Below are 24959 nucleotides of genomic sequence, written 5' to 3'. Positions count from 1 at the left end.
GTCACATTTGGAGCCCAGGATATCACCTCTAATTCTCATCATTCTCTCATTAGATGTTTGATAATTCTGAATTCTTTTATTTCTCCTGTGGTTCACATATCCACATTTTGAGTTCCATCTGTTGTTGTAGTAGTCTTCCTTGTTATGGAAGCAGTTCCTGGCATAATGTCCAACTTTGTTGCAATTGTAACATTTAACAGGATTTCCTTGCTTTATCTCTGTCTTGGATTGAGGAATAGCAGACATTTGTTGTCTGACATCATTTAATCCTCGCATCACTTTATCTAAAGTACTTAAAATAGGTTGACTTTGTTTTTCAAATTCATGTTTGACCATCTCATTAATTTTATTTGTAGTGGGGTCTTGATTTTCTTGAGATCTCAAAGTAATAGCTGATAACTGTCTCACAACTTCATTAAGACTATCCATTATTGGTTGATTTAACTTATTCACCTCCTGGTGAATTAGGGATTTCACTTCTGTCATCAGTTTCTTGTCAAATTGTTCCTTACTTTCAGTTATACAATTAACATTACTTGAGTTTTCTCCAATATTCTTTGCTTTTCCTTTTTCAACTTTACTTCTCCTTTCTATTTCTGATTGGTTGAATGAACTATCAGTCTTATTCACAATATTCACAAGACTTGCATTGTTTGAGAGATAAAGGTCTCCTAATATTTGTTCTTTTTCCTTAACACTTTTGAGACACTCTTCCAAAGTAGAAATTTTCTTCTTGTAGGCTGTTTCTCTTAATTCTTGCCTGACACCTTGTCTAAATTGTTGGAACACAGCCCAATCTAAGTGAGGTTTATCTTCACCAGTAATATTCAAACTGTTGGCCAATGTTAATAACCGATTGTGAAAATCAGTAACAGTCTCTTTATCCTTTTGAACAATTTTCTGCAATTTCCATAAGTTAGGACCTACACTTCTAAGTTTACAAAATTGAGACAATAAAGTTTCTTTAAATTTAGAATACTCAAAAGTCTCTCGAAGTATTGGAGAAGAATGCAAAAATGTTTTTGCTTTACCTACTAATTTGCTTCTAATTAAAACTAGCAATTGAAAATCAGTCCAACCTGCAATTTCTCTAAGTTTTTCAACATAGGTAAAGAAAAATAGTACATCATCTGATTCTTCACCTGAATATTGGGGAAAAACCTGTTGCGGATTTACCGTACGAAAGAATTCGCTGTCATTCATTTCAGAGCTTGATGTGACAGCCATAGTGATTAATAAATTACTATCTCAATAAATACAATAATCTTTCTACTTTAAATAAACTTTTATCTTTGCCTGAGTCCAGATTATAACCGGTTCACTGTGATTTAATTATTTCACTTTCTAAAATTTCAGGGAGCATTTCTTTGATTATTATCACTAAAACTAAATTCAATTTCTTAACTTATAGTTGTTAAATTTAATTACTATCAATTAAATCACATCCTGTCGACTGCTGCGCCATTTGTCGTGACGACCTTTTTCGTCGTGTGTTCTAATTTACCATCTAGATTCAACTCACTTTTATAAATAAAATAACTAATTACGAAATGATCACCGATCCAAAAGTAGGGAAATTTATATTTATACTGCGCCACCCTATTCTTAGATTAGTCTATATAAATAGTAGGATTAGTTCTAAATTAAGTTAACAGTCATCTCATTAGGTTAGGCCGAATTATTTACTATTCCACTTGGGGTTCCCGCAAGATTCGAATATTTATGAACGGTGCAATAATAAGGAATTCAGGCAAACACAATATTTAGATTAACAAAATAAAACATTTAATATATGATATATAACAAGTACAATAATTCTACTTTTAAATGAAACAATACAATAAACTCAATACAACTCGCTAAGTCTCTCATTCCAGTTCGATGTTCTAAATTCTCAAAAACAATTTGCAACTTCAAAAACACATATTTTCTTAACTGAGATTAAAATAACAAACTTCACAATCAGTCAGTCTCTACAAATCTGTCAGTTCAATGCTTAAGTTCACAGCAGGCACTAATCTAGGTAGACAATATTCCAAGCAAGCTTATTCCGGACTTTGAGCATCAGAGATCTATTACAGTTAATGCTAGAATAGACAAACATATACAACTACTCTTACCAGATAAAATCTTCAGTACATCAAGTTATTGCGAGTACACTTATGAATTAACTTATTTACATTAGCGGAACACACATAATAAAATTCTTCTACGCTTTAACTGAACTTTTGTTAACTGCGCTTCACTATTCTAAAAAAAACACATCAATAAGGCACTGATATCTTTCCTTGTTTACTTTTCTGAAACTAGATAAATTCATTATATTCTTCTCAGGGCAACACAGAATTAAGACGTAATCCTAGACTAACTGGAACTAATCAGAATTTTTCATTGAATGTCCAGTTCTTTATTTATCCGATTACGACATCAACCTTTCTTCATAACAACAGCAGATTTCGCTTATAACATTAAACTTTATGTTTCACTACTTATAGGTTCACTTCCGAACACTTTACTCATAAATTTCTGCCCTGAGGATTTTATAATCTTGGTTCCGCAAAACTCTCTCCTCACTCGCTTAATAATAATTCTTCTCTCCTCTCTATCTTATCTATGACCTTCCTTCCTCTTTACCCTTTTTCTCTATATTCTCTATGACCTTCACTCCCCCCTTACGTTCGAACGCCACGTTCTACTCCACTCGTGGTTGTTTACGCGTGCGTTTCCATGACAATAGACTAAGCGTAAACATTTCGCCAATGTAATGTATGCTATATTACTGCTACATGAGTGATTACATAACATTAAATATTTCACAAATAAGAACAATAGAATATTTAAGCTACTTCTTCAACTTATTGATTACGTATACAGTTAAATATAAAATAACACTTTACGTTACACCATATATATTTGGTTATACAAAATTCTATACATTTTATTATTTTATAAACTAATAATAGGTCAGGTTTTAATTAAATATTTATTTAGTAATTCTCAATTAAGGAATAATAAATAATTTTATATAAGTCATGATTAATATTTAATAAGCAATGTTAAATGTGAATGAAAAAAAATAAATTACATAACATAGCTTCGTTCACAATTTAACAGAACCTTGTGGATCCTAGCATTAGTTGTATAGTTAAAAGATAAGGAACCATCAGCCATCACATGCAATGTGCATCCAGTGAGAAAACTGGCAACCCGGCTGTAGTTCTTGCTAACTTCTCTAAAATCTTGACCAGCACACCACAGATACTGATAAGTCAGACACACTAGATTTTGCATCACCCTCGTAAAACAGAACTATCACATCAAACGCCTAGCCTATTTTGGCTGAACATTCCTTTAGTATACGTGCTGATATTTCATCTATCCCTATTGCCAAATTCTTATCCAGGTAATGCAACAGCTCTTCAACCTCATTCTCATGCACTGCTATCTCTCCATCCAATGTAGTTGTAACACTATGCGCCACGTTATATACACCTGGTTGATATATCTTAGAAAATATCAATCAACATTAATTACAAAAAAGAAGAAAGACTTTTTTAGAAATATAAATTAACAAATATAATAACTGTCATTTAAATTTAATAATAATAAAAAAAAGCATGGACTTTAATAGATTTAGAATGAATAAAGTACAAAATAAGGTAAATTTAAAAGCAAGTAAAAATCTACAATTAGATATGTTTTTACACATTTTAATCAAATCACACCTGCATGTATATCTTCTAAGCCACCATCATCATCACTATTCCCTGTAATTGGAAATAAAGCTTCATATCAAATGAAGTGAGGATGAATATCAAACTAAACATTTTTGTAAGCAGAAGTAACAGATTAACAGTATAAAGAGGAAGGGGAAGTTAATTCATAATAACACACAAATTATGAGAAAATTCAGTGCAAAGTGCAAAATTTTAAGCATTCAGGCAGAAGGATACCAGAGAATATGAGCATCAATGTACATGGGAATACTACTGCAGGTAAATAAGAAAACACAAGAGCTGGCAAGCAAAGAAGTATGTATGAAGGAAAACAAGTTAATGCAATTAAATGGATGAGCACACCGGTAAAAATGAGATGGAACATACATAGAATTAAATTAAATGATTGGTGAATATTACCCCCCCCCCCTCCAACCGGCCATGACATCTATAGATGTCCAGCTAAATCTGGACATGATTCTGTAACACCTATTGAATAAAAATTCAATAGGTGTTACAGAATCATATGGATAAAATGTGCAATTTGGTCTCACTATTTCATCCATCTTGGCCAGTAGGGAGGTTAATGGAAGGATATGAAAGAAGTGAGGAAAATCCAGTAATGCCCCCCCCCCCCCACTGCGAGTTCGCTATCTGCAGTCAACCCCGGTCCGAAAATATTAAATGAAAAATTCTAAAAATAAACAATTCATATGTTTTAAATGCTTGCTGTTCTGAGTAGCGTGGTGAAATATCGCACCGTCCCACCTAAGACTTGAATTGTCCCTTTGTCTAGCTTATTCACCCTATATACACTATCCACCCATTAGTCACTTAGTAGTTGTCTTGGTTATCAGATCGACTGTTGCAGTATCACGGTGCTTGTGCTCAATTAACCCTTGAAGTATTTTACTACTTAATGGCCCCAAAGCGTTAAGTGTTAGCAATTCGGATATACCAAAGAGGAGCTGTAAAGTGCTTCCTTTAAGTGAAAAGGTGAAAGTTTGGATTTAATAAGAAAAGAAAAAAAAAATCATAAGCTAAGGTTGCTAAAATCTATGGTAAGTACGAATCTTCTGTCTGCGAAATTTTGAAGAAAGAAAAAGAAATTTGTGCTACTTTTGCTGTCGCACCTCAAACTGCAAAAGTTACAGCCACAGTATGTGATAAGTACTTATTATTAGTTTCATCCTTTATATCCAAGTGTAAGCAAACAAAGTAGTTAAGATGGAAAAGGCATTAAATTTAAGGGTGGAAGACATGAACAAAAAATGTGTTCCGATTGATGGCAACAGGTTGTGCTAGAAAGCATTGAGGCTATATGAAGACTTCAGCAAGGGATCGCTGGAATGAGTGACACCAATCCATTTACTGCATGTAAGGGATGGTTACACAGATTCAGGAATAGGTTTGGACTGAAAAATGTAAAAATTACTGGGGAGGCTGTGTCTGCTGATGAAGAAGCTGCTGCTCCCCCATTTCCGGCAGAGTCAAAGAGGTTGATTAAAGAGAAAGGATACCATTCAAAATCTTCAACTGCGATGAAACCAGGCTCTTCTGGAAGAAGATGCCCAATAGAACCTACATTCATAAAAGTGCAAAAGAGGCACTAGGGCATAAAACATGGAAGAACAGATTAACTCAGGTACTATGTGGTAACGCTGCAGGGTATATGATAAAGTCAGGCATATTGTACAGAGCGAAGAACCCACATGCTCTCAAAAACAAGAACAAATATTACCTGCCCATGTTCTGGCAACATAATCAGAAAACACAGTGGCAGCTATCTTGTTTATGGAATGGTTCCACCAATGCTTCATCCCAAAAGTGAAAAAATACTTGGAAGAAGAAGGGTTGGAATTTAAAGTGATATTAATAATAGACAATGCACCTAACCATTCTAAATCTATATACTATAAAAATGTAGAGGCTGTGTTTTACTTCCAAAATACAACCTCATTACTTCAGCCTCTTGACCTGGCCATCATTCGATTTGTCAAGGCCCTTGGTATTTAATCGCATTTGATCAACAACTGATGCAGACCCTAATCTGAACATAATGTAGTCCATGAAATCATTCACTATTGCTGATGCAATAACATTCATCAAAGCTAGCTGCAATGGATGAATTAAAACCAGAAACTGTAAATGCCTGCTGGAAGAACTTATAGAGTGAAGTCATAAATGATTTTAAAAACTTCCCAGGAATTGATGGAGAAGTTAGGAAAATCATTCACGCAGCAAGACAAATTGGTGAAGAAGGATTTGCCGACATGTTTGATGAAAAAGTGGAAGAACTTGTGGCGCCATCTACAGAGGAAGATGAAGAAGAAACTGAAGCAGAACCAGCAATGTGGACATTACCCAAATTTGCCAAAGTGTTTCGAATTGCACAGACTTTAAAGGACAAAATGGAATATGGAATACGATTCTCGTATGGAATGCAGCATTAGAGTTACCTGTATGATCACAGAAGGATTACAACCTAGGCAGCAACACTTTGATGAGTTAAAAAGAAAGGGACAACAACTTCCGATTACAATGATCTTCCAAAAGGTTTTGTCAAAAAACCTTCAGCTATCGAGGTTCTCCAACCATCAACGTCGGCTGCTCCTGACATCCATCCATCAACATCGCATTGGCTCGATGATCCTCTTTCTGAAATATCTTCAGAAGGTCAATACTAGCCTAACGCTAAGTCATTCATCTCATCACATAGGCATTGTATCATCTCACATCATCACAAATAGAAGGATGAGTACAATACAAGAAGATATTGTATTTTGAAAAAGAGAGGGAGAGAGAGACCACATTTATATATCTTTCATTAGAGTATATTGTTATAAGTGTTCTATTTTATTATTATGTAGAAAGTTTTTTTAACTTGGATAGACTATGTTAAAGATACCAAGCAATTTTATAAGCTAGGTTTTAATCCTTTCTTCCCAAGAGAAGCAAACAGACAAATAAGTCAAGTTTGCGTCTGAACGTAGTTCAAGTCTGAGGCAACTCGTAGTAAAGGTGGAGTAAGATCCAATCACTTTCCTTAGTATTTCCCCCTAATGCAAAGCACATCTCCTTGCAGAGATGTATGATGCTATGCATTAAAGGCAATATTTTATTATTAGTTATTGTAGTTAATCTCTTACTGTGCCTAATTTATAAATTAAATTTTATCATAGGTATGTATAGGAAAATACATAGTATATATATGATTTGTTACTACCACGGTTTCCGGTATCTACTGGGGGTCTTAGAAAGTATCCCCTGTGAATGCGAATAAAGGGGGGGGGAGGAGACTACAGTATAGTTGAAAAAAAGTGATACTGAATGATTTATGAGCAGCAATAAAAGGAGATTTAATTATTATAGGTTATTGCCAGATTGAATTATTATTCATATGGTGAATAATAAGAAAATAAATAAGATTTAAATTACTAAAATAAAGAGTCAACGGCTTCATTCTGGCAAAAGTAAGTAGCTACGTAAACAATAATAATAAGTACAAACAATAAGTTTGTACTACTTTGTACTTGTTTACTTCTTGTAAAAACTGCCCTTTTGTTAATCACTTTTCTAGCTATATATAAAAAAAGAACAGCAATAATCTTTTTTTTTAAAGAGAAAGATAACAACAGCAAATGAACAAGAACAAAGGAGAAAATAGTCAGACACAAGCTAAATTTGAAAGACAGGTTAAAAGAAGTAATTATTTATTTATCTATTTACTTTGTGACCACTATGGTCTTCCACATCCCCAAAGATATACTGAGTGTGATATGAAACAAAGCAAAACAAGTGAAACAATATAAGATACCTTTTATACACTTCAGATATTACTAATTTTTATGTTGCATTTCATTTCATGAAGTTTGCAAGAGGGTATACATGGTACATGTATATGGCTTTTCCTAACCTCTCCAATATGCAGAGCAGTGATAAAACACCACTGCTCTGCTCATTGGGTTGTAAAGTGGCTACTACCATGTAGTAGCCACTTTACAACCACTTACATCCAGAGTAAGATATGCAATTTCTGTCTTTGCCTTTCTTCTCACATGAAACCAGCATGCCTTTCATTTGAAGGTATAGCAGTTTCTCCTGGGCCAGCTACTAGACAGTACATGGAAATGAACCTGATAGTAACAGGGTTTTTCTCCAGGAAACTCAGGTTTTTCATCCTGCATTGAGACAAAGCGTCCTTTAGGACACACACAATTTACAGACAAAAAATACTGGTGGTGTACAGTAGATTCCGTTGGTGTAGATGATAGAAACTGGGAGCTGTAGAGCAGGTGAACTCCCTCAATGAGTCTTTGGACTCCTTGGAGGTGTCACAAAATAATAATGCATCCAGAGACTTCCTGAATTAGCTGGCTAATAATACTGCCTGTTTACTCAGCCAGATGAAAACTAGAGGAAATCTGAGCATAAAAGCAGGTGGCATGGGAGGGGGGGGGAACTGTCAAGCTCATGCTAGGACTGGAGTCTGAGCACTCCCAGTGTGGTGTCCAGACTCCAATAGTTTCCTATTGTATTCCACACTCAGAGAAGATAACAAATGAATATTGGTATCACAAAAATAGAAAAAAAAATTTCTTACAAAAAAGCAACATAAATCACAAAAAATATGAAAATTGTAAAAATAAAAAAAAAAATACCTCCCAAAACAGCAAAAATGCTAAAATTAATCCAATAAAAGGCACTTTCAAATCCATTCCACCAACACTGAGGGCATTAATACAAACATTAACAATGTACACAACCATTACAGGGATCCATACCTGATCTACTATTCCTAAATGAACATCAAATAGCATATTCTGTGATTGCAGTCTACCTCAGCTATTCCAACTATATCTTGCATGATGCTTTCTAAGTTTGGTAAAATCAGATATTGCTTACCTCACTTTATAGCTTTCATTTGTGGAAATTATCACTCTCTTAATTCAGACAACCATGCTGCGCCTTCTTTGACTACTTACCTTCAAAAGTTGATTTCATACAGCCTTATTTAGCCAAGTGTGAGATTATCTTCCTAGGAGACTTTATCATTCATAACAAACTGGCTCTCCTTATCTAACTTCACAGATCAAAGCAGGGAAGATGAATCATTTCTTATCACTTATGAAATGATCCAAATTGTTACCTTCTCAACCAAAATACCAAATAATCCTCATAATTCTTCTGCCATTCCAGACCAGTTCTCCCTTCAAATCTACTGAAGATATTTGCTGCCCTCATGGTAACTGTGACAATAACTTTATCCAAATCTTATTTTTCACAGATTGATCTACTTGAAGCTAATCTTGTACCCTATAGCATTAACAATACTGCCATACAGGATGACCTGAGGGATTTCTATGCCTCTTTTCCAAATTCTGATTATTTCTGCTCTCCTAATCCAAAAATCTGCTTTGACCAAACAACTGACATAATCATTAATGCAATGAGATCTTTCATTTCCCACTCCACTGCAAATCCCTGACCTTGATCCAAGCCCTGGCACTCTAAAAAATGTTGTGGTTCATGATAAAAAATACAGTATATAATCAGTGGCTCAAGTCAAGACCTCTGCTTTCTCACTCAGCTTATGCTAGAACCTAAAACAGGTATAAGAAAAATCAGCAGCAAATTCAAAGGTGACTTTTTAAGGGCTAAATACAATATGCTTGCCTCCAACTCAAATGGTAGTCACTTGCAAAGGCATCTTACCTTTGCTTGTTTCCACTTATCTCACATCTTGATAATGCCATGATAGCATCACTCAAACACAAGGCAAACTTTTCAACATCAGTCTTTTTCTCCAGCTCTAGAGGAAATCTAAACACTACACTAAACTCTAGACGACTAAAGCAAATCATCCTCTATAATACCACAAACTGCTCACAGCATACCTCCTCTCATTATTTGAAAGATGGATACTAGAAAAATCCTCTAGTCTTGATATTAATAAATCTCTTGTTTCAGATGACTCCACTAGTCCTCCAAAATTTTGCAAGGATATATAATCCAGGTGGAGATATTATAGTAACAAGAGAGATAAGGCTTATATGGAAAGAGAGAGAGATAGAAATAGATTTCAGAAATATGGAAATAGAGATATGGAAATAGATTTCAGTTATTTTCTGATGATGCAAACAACTGAAAAACAACTTGCATAGAGCAATAGTCAATAAAGATGATGTTAGCATTTTGCAGGATGATCTAAATAGACTGGCAGTATGGGCAAAGACAATGGATTTCAGTTTAATGTGGCAAAATGAAGGGTCACGCATTCTGGAATATAAAGGTTACCTGCTGCATACCATAATGATGAAACTGTATTCCAGGAAACTTATGAAGTCAGAAATTTGGGGGGGGTTAGTGAATAAAGAGAGCATACTGGGAAAGTGGCTAAAACAGTTAATCAAATTACCTGGTTACTGAAGAACACCCTGATGAGCAGAGATAAATAGGTTATTATACCTCTTTAAAATGATTCAATAATAAAGACACCATCTTGTCTGCTATGCACAAATCTGGTCACCTGGGGATGAGGAAGAGATGGAGAGGATCCAGAGGTGAGTGACCAAGATGGAGGCAGTTCTATGGAATGCATCTTATGAGGATATGTTGAAGATTTGTAGGTTACAGAAATTGGTTGATAGGTGGAAAAGGGGATGATAAGATTAAAACATACAAATTACTGAGAGTGTTTTTACAGGATTAATACAAAGGATATTTTTCAGAACAGTCTGGTAACGAGCGAGTAGGAGCCACCCTTGGAAATTAAACAAGTATGCAGTTATCAACGGTGTGAGGACTAGATTTTTTTTGAGAGTGGAATAGGCTGTCAGAGTCTGCTGTGGGTGCCATGACTGTGAATGAGTTAAAAAAAAAATATAGATATTGCATTGGATAGTGCTTGGCATAATATTTCATACCGCTCTCAATGAGTATATTTCACTGAATCACCTGCACTTATAAATAGAAAGTACAAGATGGTAGGACACATATTATGAGGATCAGCAGTAAAAGCATCCCTGGAAATACTAGTGAAGTAATGAGTGAAGAAAATCTCCTCGTAGACCAAGAACTTCTTGGACTGATGACGTGAGGAAATGTATGGGTAACAACTATTATGAAATCAAAAGGATGGCAGAGAATGGACACTCCAATGTAGCACGACTGCTAACCTCCAAATTGGACTCACGGAATTTCCTTACTGAAGCTTATATCAAGACTTCACGGAGGTCTACTTCCAAACGATGTGCCAGATACGGTAAAGTATTAGTTAAGAAGGTGAATTGCATTAACAGAATAATATTCCTAAAGTGATGTAAGTTGGCTCAGGTTATTCCTACTTGCTGTAAACTAAAAGAAGTTTTTAAGTCTCAAAGAGCCCATCGGATTTATATAAAGGCCAGTGGGTCATTGTTAAATTGTCAGCTACAAGAAGCAAAGAAATCTCTTGCCCTTCTGAACAAAGAAATAATAGATATCAAGAACGCTATAGAACCAGTATTAGAGAATGAAAATTTTAATACCATTTTACGCATTTCATCGATGTCATACCGAAAGGTTTTTAATGCTTTCCGTAATAGATTGAAACGCAAGTTTGATTCACTGGTGAGCCACCCCAAATCTAGTAATACTGTCATTGATACAGATAGAGTAGTGATCAACGTATCAGGCCGCCCACTGACAGACAGCGAACGTTTCGTTCTGTCAAAAGGGCAATTTTGCCGTTGCTCCGAATAAAGTACTCATAATAGACTTTTTCCATAGTATAGACAGAGGTATTCAATCCTTATCCCCAAAAACAGCTAACAGAACAAGATTCGAGTGTGCAAAAATCATTTTTAACACTAAGCCTCCGCAGCTGAACCTATTGTATGCTGGACAAAAAGCACTGAAATCGCTAAAAAATAACAAGAACCTAATTATTATGAACGCTGACAAAGGGAAGGCTGTAGTCATCCAAGGCAGAACAGAATACAAGAGAAAAATATCACTGTTACTCCGCGACTATTCAACTTATAGGTCCCCACTTCAGATCCTACTGGTAGTCAAATAAAAAAGCTTAATGCCCATATAGAAAAAATATCGATATGGGATGAAGATAAAAAGAAAACACTAAAGACCTCCTTTGGGTGCCCACCGAGATAATATGGTCTTCCAAAAGTACATAAGCCAGGAATTCCATTAAGACCAGTTGTAGACCGTATAGGTTGTCCCACTTACAAAATATCAAAATTTCTGTCAAATTTACTCACTTCAACTAGAAGAACTGCTATATATATAAAAAATTCTGTGGACTTCAGAAATAAAATTTCCGATCTGCATCTAGACGATTCGGAGATTATGATTAGTCTAGATGTTGTTTCGCTATTTACGAATGTTCCGTTGGTGGACAGCATAGAATTACTACACCAGAATTTCCTCCAGACATTGTCAAATTATTTGAATTTGTAATAAAGTCCGGTTATTTTTCCTTCAAAACCCAGTTATACCAACAAATAGAAGGGACAGCAATGGGTAATCCAATATCTCCTGCTATTGCCAACTACTTCATGGAGCATTTCGAACAGCGCATCTTTGACGACATTACACCCAGACCTAACATTTGGTTCAGATATGTGGACAACATTTTTGCCATATGGAAGGGCACCTCAGAAGAACTACAACAGTTTCTCTCAAAAATTAATGCACTTCATCCAAGGATCCAGTTCACCCTAGAAGTAGAAGTAAATAAGCAGTTAGCCTTTCTAGACCTCTTGATTCTTCGCCAACCAGATGGTTATCTACAATTCACAGTCTATAGGAAAGAGACTCATACAGGCTAGTATATCCACACTGAATCATATCACCATCCCAGCCAAAAGGCAGGTACTATAAAAACACTAGTTCATAGAGCCCACTCCTTTTGTTCTTCAGAAGAACTTTTACAAAAAGAATTACAGTATATTAATTCCTCCTTCATATCCAATGGCTATAAGAAGTCCTTCATAAACAGAGCTTTAAGTAGTCTTGCTCCAGCATCCTCTTCAAGTACAGAAGAAGCTACAGATATACCTATCCCCTATTTACAAGGGGTTGGTGAATGCATAGCTAAGGTGCTAAAACCACTAAATATCTGTGTAGCTTTTCGACCCGTCAGAAAAATCTCCACATTCCTAATGTCTCCAAAGGACAAGCTCCCACATCTCAACTATCCAGGAGTCTACCAGACTCCCTGCTCGTGTGGATTATCATATTTCGGACAAACAGGAAGATCTGCTCAGGTCCGGTTAGAAGAACACCAGTCGTACATCCAGTACCTTGAACCCGAACGGTCTGGAATTGCAGAACATGTCATCAACACCAGACAGAGTTAAGTGGAACAAGACAAAAGTCATTCACAAAAGTCAGTTCCTAATGGAATGGCTATACAAAGAAACATGTGAAACATTACTTCACTCCCCTAACCTAAACAGATCCGATAGTCTACGTCTTTCCCCTTGTGGGAGATAGTACTTTATAAAGCAGCAAATCTTTCCTAACATATAATTGTATACACATATATATATTTAAAAAAAAAAAAATTTTTATTTTTTTAAAAAAATTATTATAATTGAATAATTGTTATTTAATAATTAAATAAATTTAGGATATTTAACCTTAGCTACTTAGGTGGCGCTTTGTGAATATAACAGTTATTGTTTAATTAGCGTTGTACCTGTACTGATGATGCCTGTGATACTCAGGTGAAAATTCTACGAATAAAGAATAATTTATGAGTTTATTCCGTTATTATAATAGTTAGTAATATGTCAACTCTCGGTATTTCCTTACTGAAACTAATAAGAAGAGAGTGAAAGTAAAAACTGTGAGTCTACAACTATGGTATACAACAGAGGCAAGCTGAGACCAAGAGCTATGATTGCAAATGATCAGAGTGCAGATTGTGCAAGAGAAATGGTGTAGAGTTTGTGCATGTGTGAGGCAATCTGACAGATAGGACTTGGGTGTCTTGAGAAAGTATTGTTGAACAAGTTCAGAGTCAGAGAAACTAGAATGCTTGGGACAGAGATACTGGTGAGTGTGGGTCCAGGCAACCTAGAGGTGAGTATAATTAACACAAGGTGTAAGGGAGATTGTGGGATGAAGGGGATATTGCAGTTTATGTATATCATGCCAGAAGTATTTGGAATAAAGGAGAGGAATTTTTGGAAATGTTAGTTCAACTTGGTCAAGAGTTGTAGTGATTAGTAAGAATTGTTTGACAGAATATGATACAGTTGTATGGATAGAATGTAAGGGGTATTTTCATAGGACAGACTGGGAGCAGGGATTCTGCTAAAGACAGCAAACGATTGAAGCCAAAAAAGAATAAAAGTACACCAGGAGGACAGTTTATTTGAAGCTATCTGGTGGAGGCCAATAGGATGAAATAAATAGCTAGCTGCTACTATAGGCCAGGGATATAAGGGAGAGAGAATGTAGATGACGTGCAATGGCAAATTAGCATAATAAGTGCTGGTCAAAGGAAGGGAATGGAATCTATACATCTCCTAAAAGATACCTGTGGGCATGAGGTTTGAGAGTGCCGAATCTGGTCACAGCATCAGAGAACTTAGCATAACCAATGTTCGCTGTATAAACTCTGCTTAGAAAAGGCGATTATGTGAAGTTGACATGGAAGACTGCAAGATATGCAAAATTTCCTGGTAAGAAGTATATGTGGAATTACAAAGCAAGTGATTATGACAACTTTGCAGTTGGCAAAAGGTCTGATGCTTAGAGGGGAAAATGATGGCATGATAATGTACCTGCGCACGCATCATTACTAATCCATTAATTTTTGGCGAAACATGAAACAATGGTCAAAAAAAAAAGGTTCCACAGCCTGCTTACTCGCCTGACCTCACATCAGCAGATTTTTTTTTTATTCCCCAAATTGAAAATGACATTGTAAGGCCGATATTTTGAGTCGATTGACTCACAAAAAAAAAAAAAAAAAAAAAAAAAAAAAAAACCACTCTGGTGGAATTTCACAGTATCCCAAAAGAAGTGTTCCAGAAATGTTTCAAAGGATGAAAAAAAAATGCTGGCAGCAGTGTATACAAAGTGAAGGAGAGTAATTTGAAGGCAACAAGGCTGAATAGATTTTAAGTTAGACAGGAAAATTTTTATTTAAAACATTTGGGAATTTCCTGGACAAACCTCGTACACAAACTTTCCCATTATTCCCCCTCTCAACAATATAGTGTTATCAAAACCCTTGTCAATAGCCTCTAATTCTGTTCTACCCAAGCTGAACTCTCCTTTATTTGCCAGAACTTCTTGTCCACTATTTAAAATGCCACAAAGATCAACATATTGGCTCCCATCTCCTCACATCCCTCTCAACATACAGAATATAGTAATGCTATCATAGTTTCTTATATCCAGGGCATCTCAGAAAAAATAGCAAGAACTCTAAAGAAGAACAATCTCTGCACTGCATTCAAACCTCATCTGAAGGTGGCTGCCCCATACGTTCTTCCGAGGATCCTCTTCCTCCTCCTATCTCTGTTCCAGGTATTTACAAAGGTCCTTGTTCTCGCAACTTATCATATCATGGTCAAACTGCTAACATCTTCCTATAAGAGCATAAGAAATACATCTGGCACTATACCTTGGAGACTTATACAGAATCAAATGGAAGACAACTTCACAATAACAAATACAAAATTGAAAGACTTCTTTTTTTTTTTAGAATCAGCAGCATATTTAAAAAAAGCAATCAAATCTTAATAAATATAATTGTATTAAACTTCACGAGTTTTGGAAACGAATTCGTAGGCTTCTTGCCCAACATAAGACTTTAGGCTTTCAGTCTAATTTTTCTATTTATTTTTTGTGTTTGTTTTGGCAATTTTAATATTGTTTCCTTCACAATGTCTCAGTGACTGAGACGATTAAAATTGTGTTTAATTATATTAAAACATAAATTTTTCATTTATTATTCAGAATTTCTTTGGAGATGTGAACGAAAACATGTAAGTATTCTTAGGGTTTGTTAAAAACATTGATATGAAGTCTAAACTTCAAGGCAAGGCAAAGACCTTTCCTCAAAACTCCATCAGATTCAAGAGAGAGAGCTACTAATCATGAAACTAGATCATTGCTCAATGAGGAATGCTTTAGAAAGTTGGAACTGGACCCAACTTCTGGAGGAATCCATAATGCATGCAAAATCCTACAGAAAGTGTATCTTGGTATTACGCAGACTTACAGCTTTGTGATATAGCTGTAGGCCGATTGATCAGAATTTAAACTTTATGAAAATTAATTTATTTCTCCAATTCAGGAATGGTTTGAGACCAAAGCTTAAAAGGCATGTTACTAAGAAAGTTGTTCTTAATAGTAGAAAACTTTATATATTATGGAGATAAAGGATGTCTCTGGAAAAATATGTCCTTCAATAACCAAAGCTGTGCATTCTGCTCGATCAAATGATGAATTTCTAAAAATAATAGTTTTTCATAACTTTTTATTGATTTATAATAACTCTTAATAACAGTTTTCAGGAAATGCATTAAAGATGTATTAAATTAAATAGAGCTCTCATAGTATACCCATATATAAAAAGGGAAATAAAACTGCATGTGAGAATTACAGAGGTATTTCCCTACTGAATGTTCCTGGCAAGATCTATGCAAGTATACTTGAGAAACGGTTGAGAAGAATTGTGGAAGAAAAGCTTGGTGAAGAACAAGTTGGATTCAGGCCAAATAGAGGCTGTCAGGATCAGATCTTCACTTTACGACAAATAGTCAGAAAGCATGGGAATATAACAAAGATCTGTATTTAAGTTTTGTAGATTTGGAAAAGGCATATGACAAGGTGCCAAGAGAGAAGCTATTCAATACGCTGCAGTTATATGGTGTCGATGGGGCATTATATCAAGCAATACTTAGTCTTTATTTGAGTTGTAAGTCAGCAGTTAGAATTGAAGGAAGTACAGGAAGATGGTTTAATGTTAAATCTGGTGTGAGACAAGGATGTACATTATCCCCTCTGTTATTCATTATCTATATGGATCACATTATGAAGGAAAGTGGTATTAAACATGATATCAAAATTGGAGATGTTAATGTCAGCTCTTTACTTTATGCGGATGATGTTATACTTCTAAATAAATCCGCTGCAAGTCTGCAAGATTCTCTGACTAAATTGAATAGGTGTTGTAATAGATATGGTATGAAGGTCAGCAATAAAAAGACAAAGACAATGAAAATAGGCAGAATCATTGAAAATGTCAACTGTGTTGTGAATGGAGAACCTGTGGAACAAGTAAAACATTTCAGCTATTTAGGCACGATTTTTACTGAAGATGGTAAATTAAATATAGAAATAGACAATAGAATCAGCAAAGCTGGTATGGTGGGAAGTCAATTGAATAAATTCACATGGAATAAATGTTTGAACACTGTCTGTATACAAGACAGTGTTCAAACCAGTTTTAACTTATCGATCTGAGAGCTGGGTCAGAAGTAAAACATTTGACCAAAGACTAGAGACCACAGATATGAGAGTCCTGAGAAAGATTATAGGCATGAACAGATGGCATCAATGGCAATATCATATTAAAAATGAGGATATTAGGAAAGAACTTGACATTGTCAGCATCCAGGAATGCGTTACCAGAGCTAATCTCAGGTGGTATTGTCACTTAAACAGAATGGGCGAGGAAAGATTAGCAAAACAAGTGTTCTCTGCCAGGTTGGCAGCAAAACGACCCAGAGGAAGACCAAGATATAGGTGGATTGATACGGTACAAAGTGCTTTAGACGATAGAAATATAAGATCTGATAATGTTGGAGTCTTGACAAGTATCATACTGATTTGGAGGAAAATTGTAGATAGGAAATTAATAATGATGTAAATTTTTCATGTAGTACTATCATATCCTGTACATCCCTTGAGGGTACATAGCAGGAATATGATGATGATGATGATGATGATGATGATGAATCAGTTATAAATTTATAAGATCAATTTAGAGAACAAAGTATGAAAAACAATTTCATCTAAAACAATTCAAACTATAAACTAGAAAATATCAATATTCTTCTGGTATCAGAGCATAAAATGTTTTACATAACTAAAAGGTATCACATATCTAAGCAGTGTAAGGCTGATTTTTCCATTAACCAAAGAGTTCTAAACAGTCCAAAAGGAAACTGTTTTAATTTTTCTTTTCTTTTTTTTTTTAAATGTGTTAGAAAATTCCGTGTACCAGTTTTAAGTAATTTGCTTTTCTTAAATTTTTTATTTATCCTCCCCTGCAAAAAAAAAACACAAAAAAACAGCAAGCCATGCTTCATAAATTAACTTGATTTTATTTAAAAGCGATATCTCTCAATCTGAAAATTATCGGTGAAAAACATCAATGGCATCAGGAAGTTGAATATAAAGCAAAACATGATATATTTGCTACATAAAATATATGACATGAAAACAAAATATGATGTATTTCTACTATGTGCTGTTATAAACATAGAACAATGAAAGAATAACTGTGGAAACATTATTATTAATTTAGACAAATAAATAAAATAATCGCATGTGATTAGAATAAGACTCTCCCATATCTTCAATAGTCAGATTCAGTCATTTCAATTTAAGTTCAGATGATGCCGTAAGATCTCTAATGCATTCTTTAAACAAAGGTTAAAAAAAAACTTACAGTGGAAACAATAGAGTAAGCATGTTTTAAACAATATGATATTGTGGTAGGTATCCATTCCACATTGTGCAACGCCAGATTTCCTATTAATGATGTAAGATTGGTGTTTTTTGCATTCTTTATTCCAATGAACATCAGTTTGCCTGAAGTAGGAAAGATGACAGTCACACAGGACTTGGTAGACTCCAGGAAGCACAAGAGGGGGATCATTTATCTTTAGAAGATGGGAACCAAGCTGTTTATTTAAAGAAAGCACTGAGGCATCACTCCATCATCTAAACCAAATCAGAACAAAAAAGGTCTCACTTATGTTCTCATTAAGATTCTCCCATATTGGAGATATGGGAGAATCTTATTTTAATCACATCATTTTATTTTACTATTTTTTTAAAAAATTAATAATGCTATATCTCTTCTGGGTGGTGGGGGGGGGGGGATTAGCTGTGTTATCCTACCAGGATCTTGGCTGACTAGCCGTCAGTCATGTTTATAGCATGTTGAGTACAGTTAAGCCTGGGATGGATTTCTGTGGTGGTGGGCTGGCAACCTACAACACGGTCAAAAACCCTGATGGAACTGATATAGATGGCAGTGCCAATATTTCGGTGAAGTCCAGAGGGCCATACCCAGGAAGTCTTAGTATCATGCCTCCATGTTGACCCCCCCCCCCCGAAACATGGTGTCGTAATGAGCCAATGAGCCATGGCAAAGTTGATACTGGGCAAAGAGCTGGCAGAAAGCTATAAAATGCATCTCCCAAGATGTTATGTGGCCAGCGTGGGAAATTAGGCCACAACCTCTCCACTACAATGCCAAGAAGAAAGAAAGGCTGTAAAGCCCATGAACAGAATGGGCAAACACTGGATATGACTAAATTTCCCCAACTATATGACTACTCTGATTGAAACCATTTATGGAGACCAGAGCATGATGCAATGGGGAAGCTTTCCCAAATAATAAGCAATACTGGAATAGCCTAAAGAATTAATAAATATAACAGTAATCAATACAATCCTCTTTTCCTCTATATAGGAACATTTAATTGTCAAACACTTAAAGAGGAGGAAGACCTTACCATCTTACAGCAAGAGCTAAAACATATTAAATGGGACATCATAGGTTTAAGTGAAGTTTGCAGGCAAGATGAACATTTAATAAAACTAAAAAATGGTGACTACTTATACTATTATGTGAAAACTAAAGAACAATATGGAGTTGGATTTCTAATTAAGAAAACAATTGCACATCTTATAGAAAAATTTAATTATACAGACTAAGAAATCACACTTAAAATAAACTCCAAACTTAACACATTCGCTGCCAACTACGAGCATACTCGTATTTCGTATATGAGCTACACAAGCCAGCTACGTTATACGAGTAAGCGTCATACGAGTATACTCATATGATGCTTACTGCCGGTAACGAGAGTACCGTACTGAGCTTGAAGAAGTGAAACTGCTCGGCGTACGGGAACAGACTATGCCAAAGAAGCATGGCAGAGAACATGTTAAAATCAGGATCATCCAAATATATGCTCCCACCTCATCCCACATTGATGAAGAGATAGAAGCATTTTATGATTCACTGCAGTACACTCTAGACAAAAAAAGAAATAGCAATCAAAACTTTACTATAGTAATGGACAATTTTAACGCCAAAGTAGGTCGTCCCATTCACCAAATAGACACAATAGGACCATACGTATATTGCACAAGCAGCACCTCAGGAATGGCTCATATAGATTTCTCTATCAGTAACAAGCTTTATATTATGAATACATTTTTTAAGAAAGCCCCTCAAAAGAAAATGGACATGGAGGAGTCCAAATGGAGAAATAAAAAATGAAATAGATCATATACTGTGTAATAATAAAGATACCTCAATACTAAATCAAGTAAAAACAGGAAGTGATCACCGACTGTTGAGAGCCAAAATTAAAATAAACCACAAACTAGAAAGAATAAAATGGCAAAACAACAAAAAATCAAGAAGTTTTGACTTAAAACCTATTGAAAACAAGAAGAAGGATTATGTAGAAAAAACTCAATCAAAAACTAGACTTAATATATTTGAAGAAGAAGACATAAATAAAATAAGCAGAAAACTAATGGAAGTAATAATCTCAGCAGCCAACGAATTCAAAAGCAACAAACAAAAAAGACCATAAACTTTCAGAGGAAACCTTACAACTACTAAAAAAGACATGAAATATGAAACAAGACAAAAACTTAATTTCTAAATTTCTATAATAGAATATGCAGAACTATGCAAATGAGGAAAAAGATGAGAAATGAAATAAGATCTTATAACACTAAAAAAATAAAAGAAACAATTGTAAACAATAAAAATATGAAAATACTAAGAAAACATTTATCAGTTGGCAAAAATCAAATAACTACAATAAAAGATAAGAATGAACTATAATAAGGAACCAAGAACAAATCCTACGCAGGCTAGAAAAATTTTATAAAGAACTCTATAGTGATCCTTCAATAGATAAATCAAATATAAATAACTCTTCTCAGGGGGGATGAATTCTATATGTCATTGCATATAGAACTCATCTCCCATTCATTTCAGATGAAATAAAACAAGCATTAAAACAAATGAAAAATGTCCTGGTGAAGACCTAATTCACATAGAATTAATTAAATGGGGAGGAAACAATATAATTCACCATGTTGCAAACTTACTAAATCAATGCCTAGAAGAGGAGAAGATACCAGAAAACTGGAAAAATGCTACTCTGATACTGTTATTTAAAAAAAGGGACAAAGAAGTAAAGAACTATAGACCAATTAGTATTCTCTCTAATCTGTACAAATTTCTCACAAAAGCAATAACAAAGGTTAACCCCTCTTCTAGGCTCAAATCAACCAGTAGAACAAGCAGGATTCCATAAAGGCTTTAACACAAATCATATACATGCAGTAAAACAAATAATAGAAAAAGCAGAAGAAAGCCAATTGTCTCTCTGTTTAGCCTTTATTGATTATGAAAAAGTATTTGATTCCATCAAAACTAATGCAATAATCAAAGCACTCCAGAATCAGGGAGGAGTTCCTGGAGAATATATGGACCTCCTCCAGGAAATATACCACACTGCAACAGCAACAATCCAACTTCACACAAGTAGCAATAAAACATCAATTGAAAAAGGTGTCCGACAAGGAGACTATCACCCAAAATCTTTACAGCAGTCCTTCAAGAAATATATAATAATATAAACTGGACAAACCTTTGTATAGAAATTAATAATAAAAACTTAACACACCTAAGATATGCAGATGATATCATAATTTTTGCATACACTCCAGAAGATTTTTTAATATAATGATAGAAGACCTATACCGTGAAAGCAGAAAAGTCGGTCTAAATATAAACAGAGAAAAAAATAACATAATGTTTAATTATTTTGCAACATCAAAAAACATAATAATAGAAAACAATTTCTTTGAAAGAGTCTCTCCATATACATACTTGATCTAAACTGGGGACTCCAAAAGGAATTAAATAGGAGAGTTCAACTTGCCTGGGATGCATTCAGAAAACTGAAAAGCATTTTTCAAAACAATGATGTCCCACTCTGTTTAAAAAGGAAGACATTTAACCAGTGTATACTTCCAGTCATCACATATGGTTTGAAACTTGGTCGCTAACAAAAGCACTGGCAAATAAACTAACAACAACTCAAAGAAAAATGGAGAGGTTGATGCTAGGCATCACATCACTTCTTATCTTTCAATGTGATGCTAGGCATCACACTAAAAGATAAGAAGTGAAATATGGATAAAAAGCCAGACTCACATCACTGACATCATTCTTCATCATAAGCGACTAAAATGGAAATGGGCCGGACGTCTATCCAGAAGAGAAGATGAGCGATGGACCACCATACTAACGAACTGGATTCCAAAAGAATGGAAACGAGGCCGAGGACGTCCTAAAAGAAGGTGGAGTGATGAACTGCCAAATTTTGTTGGGAAAAATTGGTCAATCATTGCTAAGAACAGAGAAAGGGGGAAAGAACTGGAGGAAGCCTTCATCCAGCAGTGGACAGAAAATGGCTGAAAAGAAGAAGAATATCTCTTCAGTTATTCCTTTATTCTATGTATAACATTGCATGGCTCTTAATAATTCATTATTCATGTTCTGTTTTGTATTCACCTGCCTGATGCTTGTCAGGTAGAAATATATGGGTTTTAAACTAAAATATATATATTATTCACTCTTTTCCTCGTATTATCATGCTCATTTATGAATATTTATCTTATGGTACAAGTATCGTTAAAAACTACAAGCAATGGTTTTAAATCATATTGCAGAAATGGATGTTTATGAATGTCTTTAGGGAACACGAGATGAGATGAAGTTAGTCACTGATGCGAGACCACCAGCCCAATGAAGTGGCTTGAAAATATTCGAACTTCGTCTCTAAAGCAGAGTTTCTGAATTGTTTAATATAATACACACCAATGATATTAGTGTATAATATTTACAGTATTAGTGGTAAGGATTTGCAAAAGTTTTACTTTATTTTCATTAATGGGTAGTACATGATTTTTATTTTTCTCTATTATTAGGGCACCTTAACATGTCCTTTAACTGTTTTCAGTATATAAAAACACAGCTGTGGAATTTAAAACACAAATAAAATAAAATAAAAATTACTGTTCGCATACACCTTGTATTATACAGACAAAAAGAAGCTAAGTTCTTGTCAAGTATAATTGCAATACTAAACCTTTGCTCATACACAAAGATATTATAGTTTCCATTAACTAATGTATCCCACACACACCAGACTTTATATTTTTAAAAAACAATGTGATTTTCTGGCATTTTTTACAGGATAGGAAAATCAGTTAACAAAACAAGAGAGTTCAAATGAAAATTCACCTTCATTGCCATTAATTCTTGCATCAGGACAGCATTTTCTAAGTCTAGTTTCTGAGCATCCATTAGTGTAGGGGGGTCTCTAGCTGTTGGATCTACATGAACACTTTCTAGTTCCACTACAGTTGTTTGCACTGCTGCTCTGTCTCCTTTCAACTGAGTAATATATTCTCTTAATCTCTGCTCATCAGCTTTAGTGAAGTCACTATCATTACTACTAGAAGTGGAACTGGTACTGCATTAAAAACCAAAAATTTACTAAGATTAAAATATATAATATAAATAAATACATATAAAGCATTGTGGTTTTCAAATAAAATTGATGTGTGTGAGTGTATGTATATATATATATACATACACGCACACACATATTATATATATATATATATATATATATATATATATATATATATATATATATATATATATATATATATATCATACACGCAAACAGAAATGGCTATTAGTCAGTGCTGTAACACCAAACCCAGGAAAATAAGACTCCTTGTGAATAACAAACTTTTTACTCCATACTTCCTCAGCCAAGCATTCAGTACCAGTATATGGATGATGTGTTTGCCATCTTGACTAGTTCAGAGAATGATCTCCAAAATTTCCTTCATAACAACAGCATTCTCAGCACATTAAATTTATCTTAGAACTTTAAAATTAATGAAAGACATTCCAGTTTCTACCTCTTTCTCTTCTATTAAAACTTTCCTTTTTTCCAACATAATATAAAGCATATTCTTAGACTCTTTATGATGTATACCACATTCTTTGCATACACACTGCTTCAAGTAGTACTATAGTCAAACCAGACATTCAGTTGATGCTAGATGTGAAGAGCATATGAATTATATCCATTTTTGTGAAATTGGTATGTCCAGATTAGGCATCCAATGCTTCAATACAGGGTGTCCACATTGGACCTCTCTAGTTTCAAAGAATGGTAAAAAAATCGACATGCAGAAATATGTAAGGTTTGGGTTGTTCAAACATTCCAGAGTCTACAGTTTCACCAGAATTTTTTTTTACAAAAATTTGGTAAATTTTTCTTCTCATTTGTACAATTTTGAAATACACTGAAACTGGGGACTGTATTCCTGTATTGCAGGACATGATACTTCTTTATTGCAGTTCATTGCAAATTTAAGGATATTTAAAGAATCCTGTGAAAATTTTCTTCTTCAACTGACTCTCAATAAAGTTAATTCTATGTCACTTGTGAAGAAGTTATCCAAAAGTATGAACATTTAAATTTAATATCCTTCCATTATTATTTAACAAGCAGTGTTACTATTATTTTAAACAAGATATGTATTTTTTTTTACTGAACTATTATTATTATCTGACCTCCATGGAGTCAGAGACTCATTGAGGGAGCTATTACGTTAATTGCATATCTTCCATCCCTGCTGCTCTGACAATGCTACTGTGAGACTAGAGAAATATTAGCTGTACATTTTTTTTTTTAATAAACTAATTATTTTACCCATTAGTACTCAGATAAAGTCTAAAATTTAACTGCAGTTAATTAATTAACAAGAGGCAGAATGGTTGGTACCAATGAGAAATAGATGTTTCCTGGAACTTCAAGATCACTATGCAGACATTTAAAGAATTTAAGCTAAGAGGATTTTAAA

General features: G+C 34.5%; 1 protein-coding gene across 3 annotated transcripts in view; it reads right to left on the bottom strand.

The window, feature by feature from the left end:
• Positions 1–24959, bottom strand: part of LOC150101280 (colorectal mutant cancer protein) — a 499737-nt gene that overhangs the window by 66631 nt on the left and 408147 nt on the right. For all 3 annotated transcript variants that reach the window (XM_090400857.1, XM_090400859.1, XM_090400858.1), the window contains one exon: positions 23317–23548. In XM_090400857.1, coding sequence (XP_090256983.1) covers positions 23317–23548 — 232 coding nt within the window. The remainder of the gene's footprint in view (positions 1–23316; positions 23549–24959) is intronic.

This window comes from Typopeltis vanoorti, chromosome 11, assembly GCF_054136105.1.
Source record: "Typopeltis vanoorti isolate ZY-2024b chromosome 11, IOZ_Tvanoo_1.0, whole genome shotgun sequence".
NCBI classification, from domain to species: domain Eukaryota; kingdom Metazoa; phylum Arthropoda; class Arachnida; order Uropygi; family Thelyphonidae; genus Typopeltis; species Typopeltis vanoorti.
This window is presented reverse-complemented; position numbering and strand designations above follow the sequence as displayed.